Genomic DNA, 21,361 nt, shown 5'->3' with positions numbered 1-21,361 from the left:
TTTTGGAGTCTAGGAACATATTGATTTTAATATTTTCATCTTTGTGTATATGGCCACTGAACTTAATTCGTCTAAGTCAGTTTTTTTTTTTGACTAAAATGCTATATTGAGTCCAATAATGATTGTCTTCTCTTTTTTAGTATGTACATCTGTGGTTTTTCTTTTCTTATTGCATCAGTTTCGAATACTCCCAAAATGCTGAATAAAAGTAATATAGGCTATCTTTATCTTTCCCTTGTAATGGAAGTGCTGTTTGGTCTTCAAGTATAATCCTATATTAATTTTGGCTTCCTAGGTGGCGCTAGTGGTAAAGAATCCTCCTGCCAAAGCAGGAGACGCAGGAGACATGGGTTCGATCCCTGAGTCAGGAAGATCCCCTGAAGTAGGAAATGGCAACACACTCCAGTATTCTTGCCTGGAAAATTCCATGGACAAAGGAGCCTACTGGACAAAGTAGGCTACAGTCCATGAGCCGCAAAGAGTTGGGCACAACTGAGTGACTGAGCATGCATGCACGCATACACATACTCCATTCTTTATGAGCTTCCCTGGTGGTTCAATTCAGGAGACCTGGGTTCGATCCCTGAGTCAGAATGATCCCCTGGAGAAGAAAGGCTAAACACTGAAGTATTCTTGCCTGGAGAATTCCATGCACAGAGAAGCTGAGAAGCCTGGTGGGCTACAGTCCATGGTGTTGCAAAGAGTCAGACACAACAGAGCAACTAACACTTTCACTTTATCAATTTAATATATCTCTTTCTCTTACCCTACTAAATAGTATCAGAAAAGGTATACTGAATTTTATCAAATGCTTTTTTGACATCTATTGAAAAGATAATTATTTCTTTCTTCCCCCTCCCAAGCTATTCATATAGTGAATTGCAATAATAAATTTACTAATATTAAACTGTGTTTGAAATATTATGATGTAGTTTTAACATTCTGTTGGGTTTTATTTTATTAACATTTTAATTTGTATTTTCTATGGAGATTATTCATTTCATATTAGAGTTTTAAACTTATTGGGAGAAACTATAATTTCAGTCTTACATCAGTCTTAAAAAAATTGTGCTTTACAGATTTAATTTATATGTAGCCTTTTATTTTTAACCTTACATGTTTTATTTTTAACTGTTTTGCCATTGAGCTGCTAGAAGTTTGATCAAGTGCTTTATTTGATCTCTTTATAGTTAAGTAATTGTTTAGTGGTTTAAGTAATTTAGTGTGTACTTAATTTTTTATAATTAAAATAATTGTGGCTACCAATACAACATAAAATTTATTATTTTAGCCATTTACGTGTACAGCTAAGTAATGTTATATACGTTCACATTGTTGTGTAGTAGATCTGCCGAACTTTTTCATCTTGTAAAAGTGAAGTTCTATACTCCTTGGACAACAGTTTTCCATTTCCCTTTTCTCCAGTACCTGGCAGCCAATGTTTACTTCCTGTTTCTATGATTTTTGACTAGATACTTCATATATGTAGAATCATATGGTACTTGTCTTTTTGTGACTGGCTTATTTCATTTAGCTTAAGATTCATCCATGTTGTTCTAGGACTAAATATTCTATTGTATGTATATACTACATTTTGTTTTATCCATTCATCCATTGATGGACATTTGAGTTGCTTCTACCTCTTGGCTATTGAGCCTCTTAATTTTACATTTAATTCATGTGATTCGAATTTATATTGACTTTGGAGGAAGATAGGAACTTAGTCTTATGTTTCCAAATAGTTAATCAATTAATTTAGCTATTTCATCATCTGTCATTTCATATATTTAAATAATAGAACAATAGACTGGATTATACCTGCTCAGTACGTGCATCTTTATATGTATTACATTTGTATAAGCTTAAGGTCCTTAAAATTAGTTGTTAACACTAAGCAGTTTCCTGTACTTTTTAATAAGTAGCTAACATCTGTAGGATTTTATGGTTAACAAAGTAATTTTCCATATTTTGCACTTTACTTAGTGGTCTTTTTAAATCCATGTGTGTGTATATATATATATGTATGTATGTATATTTTTCTTCCTGTAAGCCGGCTTGGCTTCTTTCTTTCCTTTCTTCCCTCCCTCTCTTCCAAATTTCTGCTGAAGAAGTAAAGGTCCTTTCAGCACCAGCATCTATGTTGTTGTTTAGTTGCTAAGTCGTGTCCGACTCTTTATGACTGCATGGACTACTGAGCTGCCGGGGAAGCTACCAGCATCCAGTGTGCTGTGCTTAGTCACTCAGTCGTGTTTGACTTTTTGCGACCCCAGGACCTTTTGCCCACCAGGTTCCTCTGTCCATGGGGATTCTCCAGGCAAGAATACTGGAGTGAGTTGCCATGCCTTCCTCCAGGGGATCTTCCCAACCCAGGGATTGAACCCAGGTCCCCTGCATTGCAAGCGGATTCTTTACCATCTGAGACACCAGGGAAGCCCAAGAATACTGGCGTGTAGTGTATCCCTTCTCCAGGGGATCTTCCTGACCCAGTAATCGAACAGGGGTCTCCTGCATTGCAGCTGTATTCCTTACCAGCTGAGCTACCAGGGAAGCTCACCGGATCTATACCATGTTCTTATTGATTTGTGATGTTGCTAGTCTTAATATGCTGCCTTTGAACTTGAACACCTCCATACACTTTTAGGGCAGGATCAAGAAACTATGGATGTGTTTTAGTTCTCTTGCATTATCATTCTAGTGTTCTTTAGTTTTGTTTCAATATTTTAAAAATATATTTCACATAAGCCAGGAATAATGTAATACTTATGCAGTTGCTATTTAGGAAATGCCAAAATAGAAGAACTGCTATATGACCTGAGACAGACAAGTCTTAATTGTACTGAATCCTTCAAATTAAACCTTGGCTGAAGTATGCAGCCAAGTATGCAGCCAAACTGTGACTGATGTTTATTTTGTTTGTTTAATGTTGGTGGAATCTTAAAGGGAGATTGCATTATCTTTTTTTCATCTTTTTCTATTTTTTTTTATTGAAGTATAATTGCCTAATACTGCTATGTCAGTTTCTACTGTACAGCAAAGTGAATCAGCTATATGTATGCATACATCACTTTTTTTTTCTTCCCTCTTCCCCCATCCCCCTTTTTTTGGATTTCCTTCCCTTTTAGGTCACTACAGAGCCCTGAGTATGCATTATCTTCTTTCTGTTTTTATTAAGTCATGTAGTAAGTATAAATTGTAAACATTTAAACAGTAGAGGAAGATAAAGTATGAGTCAAAGCTCCCTTCTTCTGTAGCCCAAGGTATAGATTTTAGTCACCAAGTCACGTCTGACTCTTTTGCAACCCCATGACCTGTAGCCCACCAGGCTCCTCCGTCCATGAGATTTCCCAGGCAAGAATACTGGAGTCAGTTGCCATTTCCTTCACCAGGGGATCTTCCTGATGGGTGAATTCTTTACCATTGAGACACCAGGGAAGCCCCCAAGGTATAAATTTTAAGTGTGTACATTTCATGGCTTTATATGTATTTGCACATATATATCTTCACATGTATCTGTGTAAGCAAATTTTTGTTTTATATAAAGGGGGTCATTATATAGATATTCTGAAATTTTCTTTTTAAAATTAATAATCTTATCATAGACTCTTCCAGTGTAAATGCACATATTGATTATCTTATTCCTCGTAATGGCTGTGAAATGTTCCCTTGTCATGTATCATGACTTCCCTGATTTTGTTGAGTGTTTATACCCAGTGTTTTGGTTTTGTCCAGTGTTCTTCCATTACAAATAATACTGCAGTGGATTCTTTTTGATATGTATCTGTGTCTGTGTATGTTTGTATTTTAGGATATATTTCAGTGGTGAAAGTGCCGGACCAAAGGTACATGGGTCTGTTTCTGTAACTGACATTTTATTATGTGAATGAGCTCTGTATTTTTTAAACTACAGTGGGTTTTTAGTGGTTTAGTATGTTTTAGAATGTGCTATGTCATATGTTGGGTTACAAGCCCCATTGATATCTAGTCTCTGTGGATGTCATTCTCTGTTAAATGTTTTATCCATTAAGAGACAGATAAAATATCACCTCTTTCCTGAAAGTATTCATAACACTTAGAACATTGGGTAATTATAACCCCAATAACTAATATTTTAATGAGTGCTTACTATATACTATAATTATGTGTAGTGTCTTATTTAATCCTCACAACTCTAAGAGGTAGATAATACTATTATCCACAGTTTGTAGTTGAAAAAAAAATCAAGGAAAAGAATAACTTGCTCAAGGTCACAGTAAATGATGGAAATAGAATATAAACATGAGCAGTCTCACATCAAAGTCTGCTTTTTTTTAACTGGTATAGGTCACTGGTTCCCTTCTGTTCCCTGATCTCCCTAATAATTGGCTCAAGAGATATTTGGTATAAATTATAGAACTCACTAGCTCATTTAATCTTGTATTTAGGTCTTATTTACAGATCTGTGTGAATGACGTCTTTTTCTAATTTATGACATACCTCTGGGTCATTATACATAAGGCAATGGCAACCCACTCCAGTACTCTTGCCTGGAAAATCCCATGGATGGAGGAGCCTGGTAGGCTGCAGTCCATGGGGTCCCTGGGAGTAGGACACGACTGAACGACTTCACTTTCACTTTCATGCATTGGAGAAGGAAATGGCAACCCACTCCAGTGTTCTTTGTTGGAGAATCCCAGGGACGGAGGAGCCTGGTGGGCTGCAGTCTATGGGGTCACATACAGTCGGACATGACTGAGGCGACTTAGCAGCAGCAGCAGCAGCAACAGTAATAGTCCTGGTACGTTTAAGAGTTGTTTAGAACACCATATTATAGAACTGCACCCCACCTCCTTAAAAAAAAGACTTTATTGGAGTATAGTTAACGTTGCTCTGTTCTGTTACATTTTGTTATTTCCCTGAGTCCATCTTTAGCAAAATTCATGTGATCCTGAGATGGATTTCATAGATTGTGAGTGAATAGTATACTATTCTGTACCTTTTGTGGAACATCAAATCAAAATACATAACTTGTAGATAAGTTGTTAAGATGTGAAGTGAGAAGTATGCTGTCTTAGACTTACCACATGTCTTAATTCATGCTGTCAAGTAAGTGTGATAGGCAAGCTGAATCTCAGAGCCTAACATAAAAGGGACATCATAATACCTTCTTTTGGGTGGGGGGTCAGATGAGATGATTGTGTCAAAACATTTGTGAACTATAACAGTCTCCATAAATACTAGTTTTTAAAACGGAGGTTTGAGGAATAATGGAGAGCATTGTGAATTGGGTTACTGTTTAGTAGTATGTTTGGCTATTTTTAAAAAGTACAATTTAAAATCTGTAATTAAAAAAATTTTGACTCTCTTATTTTCTTTCCTAACTCCATTTAATTTGATTATTTTATTAATTCATAGATTGCCAGTAAAACTCTTTGGCTGTAATTGTGCATGTGGATTAATTTATTTTAGGTGGAGTCAGTGTTAGCATAGGAAGTGGGATTCTGTAGTGAAGTGTTAGTCACTCAGTCATGTCCTATTCTTTGTGACTCCATGGGCTGTAGCCTGCCAGGCTCCTCTGTCCATAGAATTCTCCAGGCAAGAATACTGGAGTTGGTTGCCATTCCCTTCTCCAATTCTGTAGTGAAGATTTTACAAATGATAGTTGTATGGGTTAGATGATCTTTTAGGATTATATTCAGAATTCGTTAGATCTTTAGTACTTAAATAGAATATATTCTTCAGTTCCTCTAGAACTTAATATTTTTTACTGCTTAACCATACTGTTAATAAAGAGGGAGAGATAAGAGTAATGGGAAATGCAGCATCCTTTTCTTATTCTTATCGGCTCTTCTGGGAATGATGAAGCAAACCATATTTTGATGACTTCTCTGCTGTAAGCTTAGCAGGTGATTCAGTGGTTCTAGATAAAATGGCAAAGTATAAAGCAAAAATCTGACTATACTGTTTTCTTAAATCTCAGACTCTTTAAAACATAGCCCTAACTTGCTTTGTGGATTGGTCTTTCATTTGTACCTTTCCTGCTTTGCTTTTCTTACTCTGCCCAGTATTACCATCTCCCAGTTTGAGATCCTCTCCACTGTTTGACCCAGCTTTCTGGCTACAACTCAAACTCTGATACTGAATTCTCTTAGTCAGAACCTAGTTCTGGAATATATTTTAAGTTGTTAATGTGTCTTAGGTATGTGGGAGGTTGTTCCATATGTAGAAGTTCTTACCTACTTTAGCCCTATCACCAGATTCTCTTATTATCTTGTATCCAAGACATAAAAAACATGGGCTTGGTATTGCAGCTTTTTGTCTTCCATGCATGAGAAACTTCGTTTTGTTTCCCACAGAGCTCAGAAGAACAGAATAGCAAGAGGACCCATTCATTGAGTCTTGAATGTTAAGATTCATGAATCTCAATCAAATACTAAGGTCTCTTGACCTCACTTCTAGAAGCAGAAGTTTCCATAAAAATATTAATTGAAGGGTATTCCAGTTTCATTAAATCCTAGACATGTGAATACCTGACAATTTCTGTGCCCAACATAATATTACATTCCATTATGAAATAACCCATTGCCTTTTATTTTCTAATATTTCTCCTGGAGCGGAGGGGGTGCAGGGGGTGGGGGCATTGTATAGAAAGATTTAATTCAAGGTGGGAAACTTGCTTTTGTATCCTGCTTTAATACTATGTGACTTTGGGAAAGTTACTACTTAACTTCCTTTTGTTCATCCATATTGGAACTAATAATTTTTTCTAAAGAATGGAGATAATGTAAACATCTAGTACACTATTTTATGTATTGAAGGTATTGATTACTTGGAAATTTTGTATTTAACTGTAAATGTAATATTTGAATTAAGTCCTCGTTGTTCTTTTACAATCAGGAGCGGTTTTCTTTACCTTTTATAGCTCCTGGATTTTAGTTAGATTCTGATGAAAACTGTGGACCTGTGCTCCCTCACATGTACTTAAATATATTCATACAATATTTTGCAGATTTTTCAGTAGGATAAACTTTTGAGACATAGGTCTTTGAACCTTGGATTATTTGTATTAGTTGAAGAGTACCAGATTTCATCTTTCATCCATTGAGATCAATGACCTTCTGTGCTTTTTATCATCTCTAAAATTAAACAGTAAACAACTCCTTCCATACCTCTCTCCAAAGAATCGTGTCAAAGATAAAGAATTTTTCTTCTAGAAATTGACACTATATAACCTTTCAAAGGATTTTCTTTAGTGATTTCCTTCCTTGTTCTTTTTGAAATCATTGGAATCTTAACTCAGGGGAAAAACTTGTTGAGAGATAACTGGTTTTTGTATCTGCCTTTCTTCCCCCTATAGGTATGACAGATGTCTTAGGGAATGATAAGATATACTTAATATTTATAGCTATTTCCTCATTCTATGTTCAACACCAAACTGTAAATTTTAATTTGACTTCTTCCGGCTTATTTTACAATTTTTGTCTTTTCTTTTAAATATGGTGCATTGATTGCATTCCTTTAACTTTCTTTGTTCCCAGCATCCCACTTAGGTTATTTAAAGATTGAACTAAACCACAGTTTTGAAAAGCAAGAAACAGATATTATTACATTGGTCAAACTACCTTAAAGAGAAGCAAAAGAACCTCATTAGCTCTTTAACTTTGTGTGTACTCAGATGTGTGTGGGGAAGAAGGGAAGAAGATCCAACTTTAGGCATAGATAAGTCCAGATTTGAATAATATTATCAGTACTGGTTTTCTCACAACATTTTTACTCTCCCTTTTCTTCTTGAATTAGTTTTATTTTCAGCTAGGCAAAGATGGCTGCCAAAGGAGAGGGGGCTGGGATATTCTAGCCAGTGGTGGCTGGGAAGACTCACCTCTACCCAAATCACATGAAATATTTTCCCCACAGACATGAGGGATTATATTACTAGAAAGGTGGGCCGGGGATAAAGCATGTTGAATAGTAAAATTACAGTTCACAGTCCACTACAGGTACCAGCAGAGGACCAGAAATTTTGAAGAAGATAGAAAGCTCACGGGATCGCATTGACAGCAAAATCTCAAAGGAAACTGGAACTCAAGATACCAGAGGTAAGCTCAGGTTTTCCTAGGGGAACCTTGGAAAGGCTCCAGGTTTGGAGTCAACAAGGACAGAGAACAGTAGTAATTGAGTAATAATCAGGAATTTTTTAAAGAGTTACTTGCCAGAGTGCTGGGTTAGTTGGACCTCCATCCTCCCCTTCCTCCAGTCTAAACAGCTCTGGTGGCAGTGGTGCCTGCCCTCAGGCCTGAAGTCTAAGAACTGTTCTCTTTTAAGAAAGTAGACTAACAGTTCAGTAGGACATCTGAGATCTTGGAATCTGATAGAGTAGCAGAGGCACTGAAGCTTGCTTCTTCAGAGAAAAACACTTTTGGTGGATCCCGGCAGGCTTGACTTCTTGTTTAGGTACCTTTCTGGGGTGCCTGCTTATCTGTATGCCCTGACTACTTAAATGGTATCACACTCCCATTTAAGTGAGACACCATTTGCAAAAACAAGTCCGAACAACATCAGAGAAAGCCAAAAGTAATCTTTTATAAGCCAGTATAAATAAACAATTGAGGAGAATCAAGATGGAAGACGATTAAGAGGAATGAAAGAACAACTGACCTCAGATAAAATTCTGAAGAAAACTTCAAAGAAAAAAAAATGTAATACATATTTTACTAAGATTTAAGAACATGTTGCAATGATTAATCAGAGTTTCACTGAAAAAGTGGCAGAGAAGCAGAAAAGATTTTGAAAATTACAATGATAAATGTTAATGATTGGGTTAAATAACAATTTAGCATTAATCAAGACTGGGTTATTGATTTTGCGCTAAAGACGAAGAACTCTAGATATGAAGCAAAAGAAAAAAAGATCTGGAAAAATGGAGAGGTATGGAAAATATATCACAAAGTTTTCACATCTGTAAACATTAATTCTAGAAAAAGTACAGAAAGTGGGAAGGAGACAAATACTGAAAGAAATAATTGAAATTTCATGAGCCGAAGAAAGATAAAAAATTTCAGATTAAAGGAGCCCATCTAGTACCACGCAGGAGGAATGAAAAAAGACCTACATCTAGACACATCTGGTAAAATTTCAGAACTCTAACATAAAAAGAAAATTCTCAGTTACAGCTAGAGAGCGGGAATAAAAAATGGAAAATCCAATAACTGAAATCTTAGGAGCCATACTGAATGCTTGAAGACAAGCAGTATTTTCACCATTTAGGGAAAAATAGAGTCAGACACGACTGAGCAACTTCACTTTCACTTTTCATTTCACTTTCATGCATTGGAGAAGGAAATGGCAACCCACTCCAGTGTTCTTGCCTGGAGAATCCCAGGGATGGGGGAGCCTGGTGGGCTGCTGTCTATGGGGTCGCACAGAGTCGGACATGACTGAAGCGATTTAGCAGCAGCAGCAGCAGCAGCAGATTTGCACCTAAATTTTTTATACTGTACTATTTATCATGTGAAGACAAGTAAATTTTTACCCTGAGAAAAAACTATGTATCTTATATAACTATATTTGAGATATTATTATACAATGGAAAATATAATCTGAGATAGATGATACGGTAGTAGGGAAGTGTCAGGGGAAGAAATTGGTAGCTACAGTGGCAATCTTGGACCTTCAAAAAGAACTAAAGAAAACTAGAAGAAAATTCTTAGACTACATGGACACTTCTTGTTCAACCAGTAATGTCTAAATGATATAAAATTGCATTTCCTTCAGGGATTAGTATTTACCTAGTCATGTTATAAATGCAGTTAATTTTTAGTTTTTAGAATCAACCTGCTGCTGCTGCTGCTGCTAAGTCGCTTCAGTCGTTTCTGACTCTTGGCAACCCCATGGACTGCAGCCCACTGGGCTCCTCTGTCCATGGGATTCTCCAGGCAAGAAGAGTACTGGAGTGGGGTGCCATTAGAATCAACCTAGAAAATATATAAAATAGATTTAATTATAGTTGTGAAATAGTTAAGGAGTATAGTTATAAACTTTCATAATAAAAAAATGTTATAACCCTTAAAATTGGGAGATAGAGGGCAACAAAGAAAGAGTCAGTGTTCATTTCTTCAGTGGGCGGTAAATAGATAACACATAAAAATTAATAAATCAAGAAACAGAAGTCAAGTAACAAACTTAACATATTGAAATTAAGCTTGTAATCACACTACAAATCAGTTAACAATGTAACAATGTATTGCTATTTTATTGCAGGCAAGTAACAAAAAGATTTACTGTTCATCTTGTGCCTTTGCAGCCTTTGTATCTTTAAAAATCCCACCTTCGTGCATCATATTTATAATATTGAAAACATTGCAGATGTGTTGTATTTACCTAGTTAGATAATGATACTTTTATTTATAAAGTAACAGTCCAGGACCACATAGTTATTAGAAACTATGTGAGGTGGAAATACTGGACACATGAAATTAATTCCAGGAATTTGGGGAGTTGCATAGAATATATGAATATTTTTATGTAAGATGCATAAGTATTTCTTCACTGACTTTCCCTCTTGATTTTGTATGTCAATTCTGGACTCATTTCCATGATTCTTTTTTTTAAAAAAAGTTTGTTAAAAATTTAGATGTATTAGAAAAATTTGAGTCCTTCCCACCAATGGCCCTAAATAAAATGACATTTTCTCTGGCATACTGAAGACTGGGATTAGAAGCATGGTTTGTTCATAAGAAGGAAGTCATGTGATCAGGGAGAGCTACAGCTACTGGAGACATGATTATCTTCTGGAAGAACTGGAAGAGTTGAAAGATGGGAATAGAAATGGCCTTTGTTATCCTTCTAAAGATGGGTCTTATGTCCCTGACTGGACAATGCTTATTGAGTGAAGGAATTAATTTTATTTTTATACCACTTCAACTTAAAGATAGGTTGGCATTCCTGTTTATACTGTACATAGGTAAAATGTTTTTTGAAAGCCTAATTTTAGGAGTGTTGCATCAGAAATATATTTTGGGAAGCGTATTTCTAATTGTATGTTTTTCGTATTTGATTTTAAAAATTATAAAATCCTATGCTATTATATGTCTTTAAGTATTGAAAGTGTAAAATACAAAAGACCCTAAGACCTATGTACATTATAATGATTCTACTTAAATTACATGTAGTTTTCTAAGCAAGCTGAAGTTCTAAAAAAAAAAAAAAAAATCAACTTATGCAAATATATACTCTTAAAATATTTTATGAGAAGTACTTTTAAAAAGAAGCATTATACTGGAAATCGGGGAATTTGTGTAAGAGAGTTTACCTGAACATAATATATTTGGCAGTTCTGTTACACTTTTAAACACTTTGTAAGCTATTAGTTTTTCAGTGGCTACCATTTAAACTATTAATTACTTTCACAGAGAGATGTTATGATACATGTTCTTGAAGAGGATGGAAATTGTCGATTGGTGAGGGACCTTTGGAAAGATATGAATGTGGGTTAAGTTTGCTTTCATAAAACATGGTAGTAATTTCATAAAATATGCTAATGTTTATCTGTTACACACATAAAAATTGTAAATATTAACTTCCATTTACTTACATTGTGTTAGTTTTTGTTGGCAATTTGGTAGTAAAACTAAATATTTGAAATTTGTGAGAGAAGTTGAAAGTAATGGTAACATTGCTTCTAATATAGCTCTGTTGTGGGATATCCTCCTGATGACCAAAGAGTCACAGTTACAGTGAATGAAATCAGTATTTATACACACACACTTGTATGTATGAGGGTGCTTGTATTCGGATTCTGTCTGTAGATCCACCTTGGAAACTTTAGAATGTCAGAATTATGCTCTGAGATTTTCCTTTTGTGAAGACCCCTGAAGATTCTCTATCTCTAGTCAGGATCAGATTAGTGGAAAAGGGACCTCACTTTGCAATTTTTGGCCTAGTTTTTTGAGAACATAGACAATTGAAATGTAATACATTTCTTAGGAGATGGATTATGAATCTGAAAGAGTACTTGCAGCAGTTGGCGTGCAGGCGGAACTTTCAAGATTTGTGGTGAACAGATAGGCCAGGAACAGCAGAGTGGTAATAGGCATCGTGACAAAGCAGACTGATGGAGCTTGTTGCCAGCAACTCCAGACCGTCAAACAACCAGAGAGATGAGATTGCAAGGTTGCCTGGATAGTTTTACATCCTGATTATCTTCCATGCCTTTGGTACTATTGTAAGTGACCTGGAACTGTTTGTTATGTCCCCTGGAGTAGAATAGTTGTCCTTTAGAAAGGTAGTAGATTGGGTTTGGGCTTGTCATTCGTTGTTATTTGTGTTTTGTCCTCATCCTCTCTACTCTCCCCACCACTGTGTCTGTGGAGTGATGGTAGGGAGGTAGGCTCTGTGTGTGTGTGTTGGGGGGGCGGTGTATTTATTTTGCAAGTAGATACTTACTCCTTTTAAATATAGGACATTTAATGTATTGCTCACCAAATTGAGAGTGCTTTACTGTCAATAGATTTAGCCTATTTGAAACAAAACCCGAAAACATTGAACTTATTCCCATTATATATGTACTGGTTTTTCTTTTTGAAATGTTGTACAGACAAATTTGGGAGGTGAACATTCACTAAAAACAATAAATATCGTATCAATTTTGTATGAAAGTGAAAATGTTAATCACTAGACCCTATTGTGAAATACTAGGAAAGAATGAATTCATGGTGTGACCCATCATGGGTGGAGACAAGAAATGCAAGTGTCCAGCAGGCACAACTGTAATTGCAGATGTGAAAGGAGGGAAAGCTGCTTTGTTTTCTACTTTGCTTAGTATATTACTTATATTTGGACAAGATTGTGCTTGTATTCAGTTCTGTTCTGGATGGAATCTATGTCTGGATGAAATATTTGTTTAAATATAATAATACTTTTTATACTGTTCTTGGTGGAGTTTTGAGTTTTATTTATTAGATTAAAGAAAAATGGAAAGGAACTATTTATCAGAGAAGATGGAAAAAATCATTGAAGATTTTGATTTTAAACTTTATGAAGAATCAGGATCAAGTTTTTCTAAATAATAGACTCTTGAAGGTACAGTAACTCTGTCATTCTATATCCACTGTGTAGTATAAAGCCTGTCACCTAGTAAACACTCAGTAAATAGTTGTATAAATGAATGATAGTTATAATGGTCTTTCTGAAAAAGTTTACTGAAGCCTTTTTATCATGTTAGACTTGAGAAAAATTTTATTTAAGAAATAATTACTCTTTGTCATGTTTAGAATATACTACTACATGGTCTTTGCATGATTTTATGTATGTGAGTATAATTTTATATATCCTTACTTAATTCTTTGTTACCTAAGCCTTTTAGCTGTTCCTCACATATCTAAAAACCTGTCCAACTGTTAACATTTATTTTGGAGGTTCTGGTGAAGTTTCAGTCATCCTTATTTTAAAATATTATCATCAAAATTAGACCTGGAATATATGTGAGGAGACTATGAGAGAAGCTGTTTAATGCTGTTTGTGTTAATAAAACCCCATCTTTTTCTTAGTTTGCATTCAATTTTTTTTCCCAATAATGATGGAAGGATTACTTTAGAATTTTATATTTTCAAAAGGAATAGTTTGAAGTAAATGTGGAAGGCAGACTAACACTATTTTATTAGTTTAGTAAGAACATAACCAAAAAAATCGTACAGAATTATTATATGCAGAATCCTTATAATACTAAATTCTGACAGAAACTTCACAACTTACTAAGTTAAAGAATCCATTAAACCTAGATGGGATTTGTATTTAAGAGGAACAGAATTTTTAGAAAATTAGATAATTTGTCAGTTTTATTTTTTTATAATTTTATTTTATTTTTGGCTGCATTGGGTCTTTGCTGCAGAGCCCAGGCTCTTTGTTGCCGTGCTCGGGCTTTCTCTGGTTGTGACAGTAGTCGCGGCTACTCTCTAGCTGCGGTGTGCAGGCTTCTCATTGAGGTGACTCTCTCGTTGCAGAGCATGGGCTCTAGAGCACAGGCTCAGCTGCTCTGAGGTATGTAGGATCATAGTTCCCAGACCATGGATCAAACCTGTGTACCCTGCATTGGCAGGTGAATTCTTAACCACTGGGTGCCAAGCAAGTCCCAACATAAAGTTGTTTTTTTTTTTTTTTTAAACTGAAGGATAACTGCTTTACAATGTGTGTTGGTTTTTTGCCATACATAAACATGAATCAGCCATGGGTTTACATATATCCCCTCCTTCATGAACCTCCCTCCCTGTCCCACCCCTCTAGGTGATCACAGAGCAGCAAATTGAGCTTCCTCCATCATACAGCAAATGCCCACTAGCTATCTATTTTACACATGGTAATGTATATGTTTCAATGCTACTCTTTGAATTTGTCCCACTCTCTCCTTCCTGCTCTGTGTTGAAAGTCTCTCCTTTATGTCTGGAACTCTATTGTTGCCCTACAAATAGGTTCATCAGTACCATTTTTCTAAATTACACATATATGCATTAATGTACAATATTTCTTTTTCTGATTTCACACTGTGTAACAGCCTCTAGGTGTATCCATCTCACTAGAACTGATTCAGATATGTCCATTTTTATGGCTGAGTAGTATTCCATGGTACATATGCACCACAACTTCCTTATCCATTCATCTGTCAGTGGACATCTTGGTTGCTTCCATGTCCTGGGTCTTGTAGATAGTGCTGCACTGAACATGTGTCTTTTAGAATTGTGGCTTTCTCAGGGTATTTGCCAAATAGTGGGATTGCTGGGTCATATGGTACTTTTATTCTTAGTTCTTTTTCTTTAAGAAATCTCCATACTGTTCTCCAGAGTGGCTATATCAATTTACATTCCCACCAACAGTACAGAGTTCCCTTTTCTTCACATCCTCTCCAGCATTTATTGTTTGTAGATTTTTTGATGATGGCCATTCTGACCAATGTGAGGTGATACCTCATTGCAATTTTGATTTGCATTTCTCTAATAATGAGTGATGCTGAGTATCTTTTCACGTGTTTATTAGCCATCTGTATGTCTTCTTTGGAGAAATGTCTGTTTAGATCTTCTGCCTGTTTTTTGATTGGGTTGTTTGTTTTTCTGATGTTGATCTGCCTGAGCTGCTTGTATATTTTATAGGTTAATCTTTTGTCAATTGCTTCACTTGCAATTATTTTCTCCCAGTCTGAGGATTGCCTTTTCATCCTGTTTATGGTTTCCTTTGCTGTGCAAAAGCTTTTAATAAGATCCCATTTATTTATTTTTGTTTTTAGTTCCATTACTCTGGGATGTGGGTCATTGAGTATCTTGCTATGATTTATGTCAAAGAGTCAAACATCAGGTTTTTTTTTTTTAAGCTAGAGATTTATTGTTATTTTGTAATTAATAAATTGTCAAGTTGGTTATGACACTACCCCACACTGTATACCACCATTTGCTAGTACAAAAGCTTTTAAACCATACTGAGGCATAGGGCAGAGAGAGCAGAGACACATGAATATCATCCTTAACAACTTCCTCTTAGTCATGCCTCTGTCTTAATCTTTGTACATGTTTTCTTCCAGGGGAGAGTGTCAGAACAGTGCATAAAATAGTGGGCAACCTGCCATTTACTGTTTTAATACCAAGCAACTTACAGAAATAATGGAATTCAGCTTGTGTTTCCCTTGATTTTACTAGTCTGAACTCATTTTAGGTTACTTTAACATTTTAATTTCCCTTAACTGTACATAAGAGAATATGATGACTGAGAGAATACTGAACCAGAGTCAGCCAAATATACTACTGACCCCAAAATTATGTTTTAATAGGTCCTAAAGGAATGTGGCTCAAATGGTAAAGAATCTGCCAGCAATGCAGGAGATCCCAATTTGATCTGTGGGTCAGAAAGATCCCCTGGAGAAGGGAATGGCTACCCACTCCAGTATTCTTGCATGGAGAATTCCATGGACAGAGGAACCTGGTGGGCTGCAATCCATGGGGTAGCAAAGAGTCAGACATGACTGATTGACTAACAGAGGAATGTACCACCCCAGTGGTTTGAGAGTTCAGCAGTGACATAGTTTTAAATCCATGTTTCCATCAAGAAATTTACTGTACAGTTATATTCAAGTATATGCAGAGTATGTGGGCCCTTTTGTTGGGCATATTCATTGCAATATTACAAAATGTTGGAGCAATACAAATGTCCATCAAAGGGGAACTGATTATAGTACAGGATTTTATTAGTGAAATTTAAATAACAATCAAAATCAGAGAGAGATATACAAATACTAATCTGAAACGATTATGGAATATTACATTTTAAAATGGAGATGTAGGAAAGTATGTACAATATCCTTCTGTTTTTATAAAAGAAAATCTTGCACTAAGATATGCTTCATATATGTAGGTTATTTCTGGAAGAATATACAATTTGTGCCTTTTAGAGGTTGGTGAGAGATAGGTTTACTTCTCCCTATATTGTCTTTTACACAGGAATGTTTTCTATGTTTGTGCATTGCTTTTGTAGATAAAAACCGTAGTTTAAAGAAAAAGAAAGTAACCTATGAAGGTAACGAAAAGCATTTACTATGGTGTATTAGATATATCAAAAAGCTCCAGTCATATAATAGCATGATTGGTTTAGGAGAAATATAAGGTAAATTTATAGAGATAGTTATATATAGTTATTTTAGTAATGTATATAGACTATCAGAAATTTGACCAGATTTTGTTAGCCTTTTAATTTAAATTCTATTTAACTTTTTAAGGTATGTATGTCAGTTATGCTTGGTCCAGGCTATTTTACACTTCTACTGAAATAGAGTAGAAAAGAAAAATAGAGATGTAATGACTACATTTCATACATTTTAAGAGGTGAGATTGGTTCAGATTTTCTTTTTCTAATAGTTTGTTTTTATGTAGATGGGTGAAATAATTATATTTCTGCTGCAACCAATTAAGTGTCTTTGTTTTGTTTAAAAATGTGGATTTTGAAAAAGTCTTGCCATTTCCTAAGTAGAAAAAAAAAAAAAAATTGATGGGAGCAGAACTTTACAAGGAAGATTTGATTGGAAAAAAACACAATGTTTTATGTGGAGGAACAAAACCATACAAAATAGAGTTGCTTGCTTGTCAACAAATCTGTGTGTGTGTGTGTGTGTGTGTGCGCGCGCGCGCGTGTGTGTGTTTGGTTTTCTTTTTCCTTGTTCAAAGAAATAAGTGCTGGGCCTAAATGAAACGGTGCATTTTAGAAGATTCCTTTATTTAGTCTTGCTATTTATTGAGCTTCTTCTGTCATTTTCCTCTACTTTTTATGAGAAGCTTTTCTCTTCACTTTGGACATTTGGAGCTTATTGTGTTAAGTATTCTCCTTTATGATTTAAGTAACTTTTGTTCGTTTGTGTTTGTTTGCATAACTGTTAGTAGGTTAACTATTAATTATACTTTAATGCTTTTGCCCTAGATGAAAATTAAAGATTTTAAAATCCATTTTAGGCAAATGGGGAAACAGGTTTTTTTGCCTTCAAACTGATTGAACTAGAAGGATGTTAGCTTACTATTAGGATGTAGAATCTTATAGCAGATGTATATGAATCTCCTTTCACATACCCTTTCCCCCAGAGTAACCTGTGCTGTGGCATAGGTCCTCATATTAACAAAAGAACCAGAAAATAAAATTAAGAAGAAATTATTATTTTGCTGTATAACAAAGAATTACAGAAAGTCTCAAAAGTAGATTATGTTTAAATTCAGTATTTCTAATATCTTATTTCAATGGCCTAAAGATAATAATCACAGAACAAGTAAGTCTTAATGGTAGCAATAATTTAAAAGGGATTAGGAGAGCTTCCCTGATGGTCCAGTGGTTAAGAATTCACCTGCCAATGCAGAGGATACAAGTTCAATCCCTAGTCTGGGATGATTCTACCTGCCACGGATATGCCACAGCTACTAAACCCACTTGCCCTAGGGCCCATGCTCTGCAACAAGAGAAGCCTGTGCACCGCAACAGAGAGTAGCCTCCGCTGACTACAACTAGAGAAAGCCCACACATAGCAACGAAAACCCACCACAGCCAAAAATAAATAAGATAAAGGGATTAGGATGCATAACTGGATATCAGATGATTCCTTTATTCATGCATTTGTTAATTTAATCAACAAATACTTAAGTCCTTGCTCTCTGCCAGAGACTGCTGGCTCTGGGTATACATTGCCAAACAAAGCATTGCCTGCTTTCATCAAGCTTGTGATCTGTAAGGGAGAGACATGATACATGATATATAAACATCTATAATTCTGTAAGAAAGCTATAATGACATATTTATTAGTGAAAATTTAACAGTAAATGTCAGAAAAGCTTAAGAGCAGCACCGTATTATCCTAGTACAGAGGAGAAAGAGACAGTGAATGGTTTGATTGACTTGAACCTTAGGGGCTGGATGATTTGTCAAAGTTAGAAAGCCTATTCTTATCTTATGAGAAATAAGAGTGTTTGAATGTTGAGTTCCTTGAATTCAAATCTGTCATTTCTTGCTTCTGTTGGAAAAAGGTTTGAGAAAGAAACTTTGTTGTTGACTTCTCTTAATCTACTGCTAAGTCACTTCAGTCATGTCTGATTCTGTGCGACCCCATAGATGGCAGCCCACCAGGCTCCGCCGTCCCGGGGATTCTCCAGGCAAGAACACTGGAGTGGGTTGCCATTTCCTTCAATGAATGAAAGGGAAAAGTGAAAGTGAAGTCTCTCAGTCGTGTCCTCTTAGCGACCCCATGGACTGCAGCCTTCCAGGCTCCTCCGCCCATGGGATTTTCCAGGCAAGAGTACTGGAGTGGGGTACTGTTGCCTTCTCTGTCTCTTAATCTAAGGATGAGGCAGTTTATTTCAGGTAAGGAACGGACTGAACTGGAAGGAGGGAAATAGTGAGAACCAGTTTTCTAGTTCTTCATAAGCTATGTCTTTACACTGGACATTATTTTGTTTGAGAAGCTTCCAAACAGAAATGTAAGCACTATATATGATCTTGGAAAAATGTTTTTACTATCATTTGTTTTCCATTAATTTCACACATCCTTTGGAGTCAGACTATTCTGGGTTTGAATTCTACCTCCACTTTATAACTGTGTACTGTGTGCAACTTGATTTTCTTATCTGTAAAACGAGGATCATATCATCTGGTGGAAGTATAGTAGATAGTTCAGAGGACAAACTCTGGAGCCAATTACCTGGGTTCAAATCTTAGCTTGTTAATTTAGTTGAGAGTAAGTTGGGAGAGGTGCTTAACTTCTCTGTACCTCAGTTTCCAGAATGGAGATAATAATAGTTCCTGCCTTTTATTGAGATTTAATGAGTTAATATATACAAAATGCTTAAAATAGTTTATCACATAAGTAAGCACATGGTAGTTATTAATGTTATTAGTTTCAATTATTACCACCTAGGGTATTGTGAAGGTTAAATAACTTGTTTATTTAAAAAATAATGATTTGTATATTGCCTGACACAATAAAAATATCTCCTAAATAATCAGAAACTGAGGAGTAGATACTTCATCTCATTGAGTCTTCATATATACCTGTTTAGAAGAAATTTTATCTGTCGTGTTTATTGTACCTAGGATAGTTTCTGATATACAGTAGACAGTACCTTTTTGTTTTTTGTTTGTTTTAAAGATTTGTTTATTTTTGGCTGTGTTGGCTTTTCTCTAGTTGCTGCGAGTGGGGGCTACTCTCTAGTTGCCTGCACAGGCTTCTCGGTCCACTGGTTTCTCTTGTTGCAGAGTACGGGCTCTAGGGTGCTTTGGCTTCAGTGGTTCTGGGTCCTGGGCTCTAAGAGCACAGGCTCAGTAGTTGTGGTACACAGGCTTAGTTGCTCTGCGGCATGTGGGGCCCTCCTGGACCAGGGATCGAATGCGTGTGGACAGGTGGACTTTTTACCACTGAGTCATCAGGGATGCCCAACAATCCATTGTTGAGTTAATTTTATCACATTTTACAAATAAATAAACTAAGGCCCAAGAAAATTACAAGGTGTTTATACTAAAAAATAACATCACTTTGAGGAGACATTACTGGAAAGGCCATTCATATCATCACTTAGAGTTGACCATATGTGTTAATAATAACTCCCTCTAATTTTTTCCTTTTTCCTTCTCTTTAAAAAAATTCACTTTCTTTAGTTAGGTTAGAAAAATTTAGACTAGAGGAACTGTTCACCTTAGAGTTACAATTAAAGTTGTTAATCTAATTGAGTGATTACTACAAATTCAGTTCGTATGGCACTCTTAAAGTGCAGGGTTGTTTTGTTAATACTACAGAATAGAGCATAAAACATTTTTCTTTTCCCATTGTGTTTTCTATATTCTAAATTATATAAGGAAGAAATTTGACAGGGTATTGGGTTGACCAAAAAGTTTTGAATTTTTCTGTAAGATATTATGGAAAGCCCCAAGCAAACTTTCTGGTCAACTCAATAGTTTCACTCAACTGAGGTTCTATTACAGTAGTAAATATAATAAAAAATTAGCTCTACCATGAGTCACCCATATTTGCTATTTAATGATCCAGAACCAGTGTTTCTAAATTTCATGCATCTGAAATATTTTAATCTTTTGTAGTATTATTATAAGGGAGGGAGAGGTCATTTCTTTGGTTAGTAAATAAAGTTAAAGGCATTTCTAGAAAATGCATATAATCTTGATGTGTTATGGCTTGCTTCAATGACTGTGAATCTGTTGAATATTAATCTCATTTCTCTTAGATATTTCCAAACGATTAGTTTATAGAATACCAGATTACCATTAAAAAGCTACATTAAATTATTATTTTAACACCTGCAAGTCAACTCCTATATGTATTATATAATGCATATGCCTGATGTAACAAATTCCTAGTTTGATAGCACCTTGCCTCCCTCTTTGTGTATTTAATACAGCCATTAATCTCACTACAAGGCTTTACTAAGGATAAATTGCTACGTAACCCACTTCAACCTCTTTTGTTCAACCAGGAAGCCAGACATGTTTAAGCTTTTTAAAAAATACATTATTATTTCTTTTTTGAAATTTTGGAGTTTTAAAATTTGAAATGGTAAAATACAAGAGACTGTATCTATTTTGTCTGTTGAAATTACTTGGCTGAAGTTTGCTTTGGAATAGAGCTTCTGTATCTTTAAAAAATACACAGTGAGTCACCCCCTGCTCTTTTGGTAGATGCCTGGCTAGTGAACAGCTAAGCTGCTTTAGGCATGTAATAGAACATTCCATTTCCTGTTCCCTTGCTGACACAGAGGAGTGTTCCTGCTGGCAATGATCTAATCATAGTGCAGTAAGAAACATGGCAGTTTGATAAAACATGGTGGAGACAGCGGCTGAAATGGAAGCATATGTTCTAGAAGACATTCTTGAG

At 35.6% G+C, this 21,361-nt stretch overlaps 1 protein-coding gene across 12 annotated transcripts in view; it reads left to right on the top strand.

Moving 5' to 3' along the window:
- Positions 1 to 21,361, top strand: part of ANKRD17 (ankyrin repeat domain 17) — a 167,180-nt gene that overhangs the window by 15,654 nt on the left and 130,165 nt on the right. Inside the window, exons 1-2 of one of the 12 annotated variants that reach the window (XM_070791568.1) lie at positions 1 to 13,053; positions 14,254 to 21,361. The exon at positions 1 to 13,053 is cut by the window's left edge and continues 14,166 nt beyond it. The exons of 9 other annotated variants lie outside the window; for them this stretch is intronic. In XM_070791568.1, the coding sequence (XP_070647669.1) occupies positions 21,308 to 21,361 (54 nt within the window). In that variant the 5' untranslated portion in view covers positions 1 to 13,053; positions 14,254 to 21,307. 2 more of the 12 variants (XM_070791569.1, XM_019962901.2) reach the window with 2 other exon arrangements.

Source organism: Bos indicus, chromosome 6, assembly GCF_029378745.1.
Source record: "Bos indicus isolate NIAB-ARS_2022 breed Sahiwal x Tharparkar chromosome 6, NIAB-ARS_B.indTharparkar_mat_pri_1.0, whole genome shotgun sequence".
Taxonomy (NCBI): Eukaryota; Metazoa; Chordata; class Mammalia; order Artiodactyla; family Bovidae; genus Bos; species Bos indicus.
The sequence above is the reverse complement of the archived record's forward strand: the minus strand, read 5'-3'. Positions and strand labels throughout refer to the sequence as shown.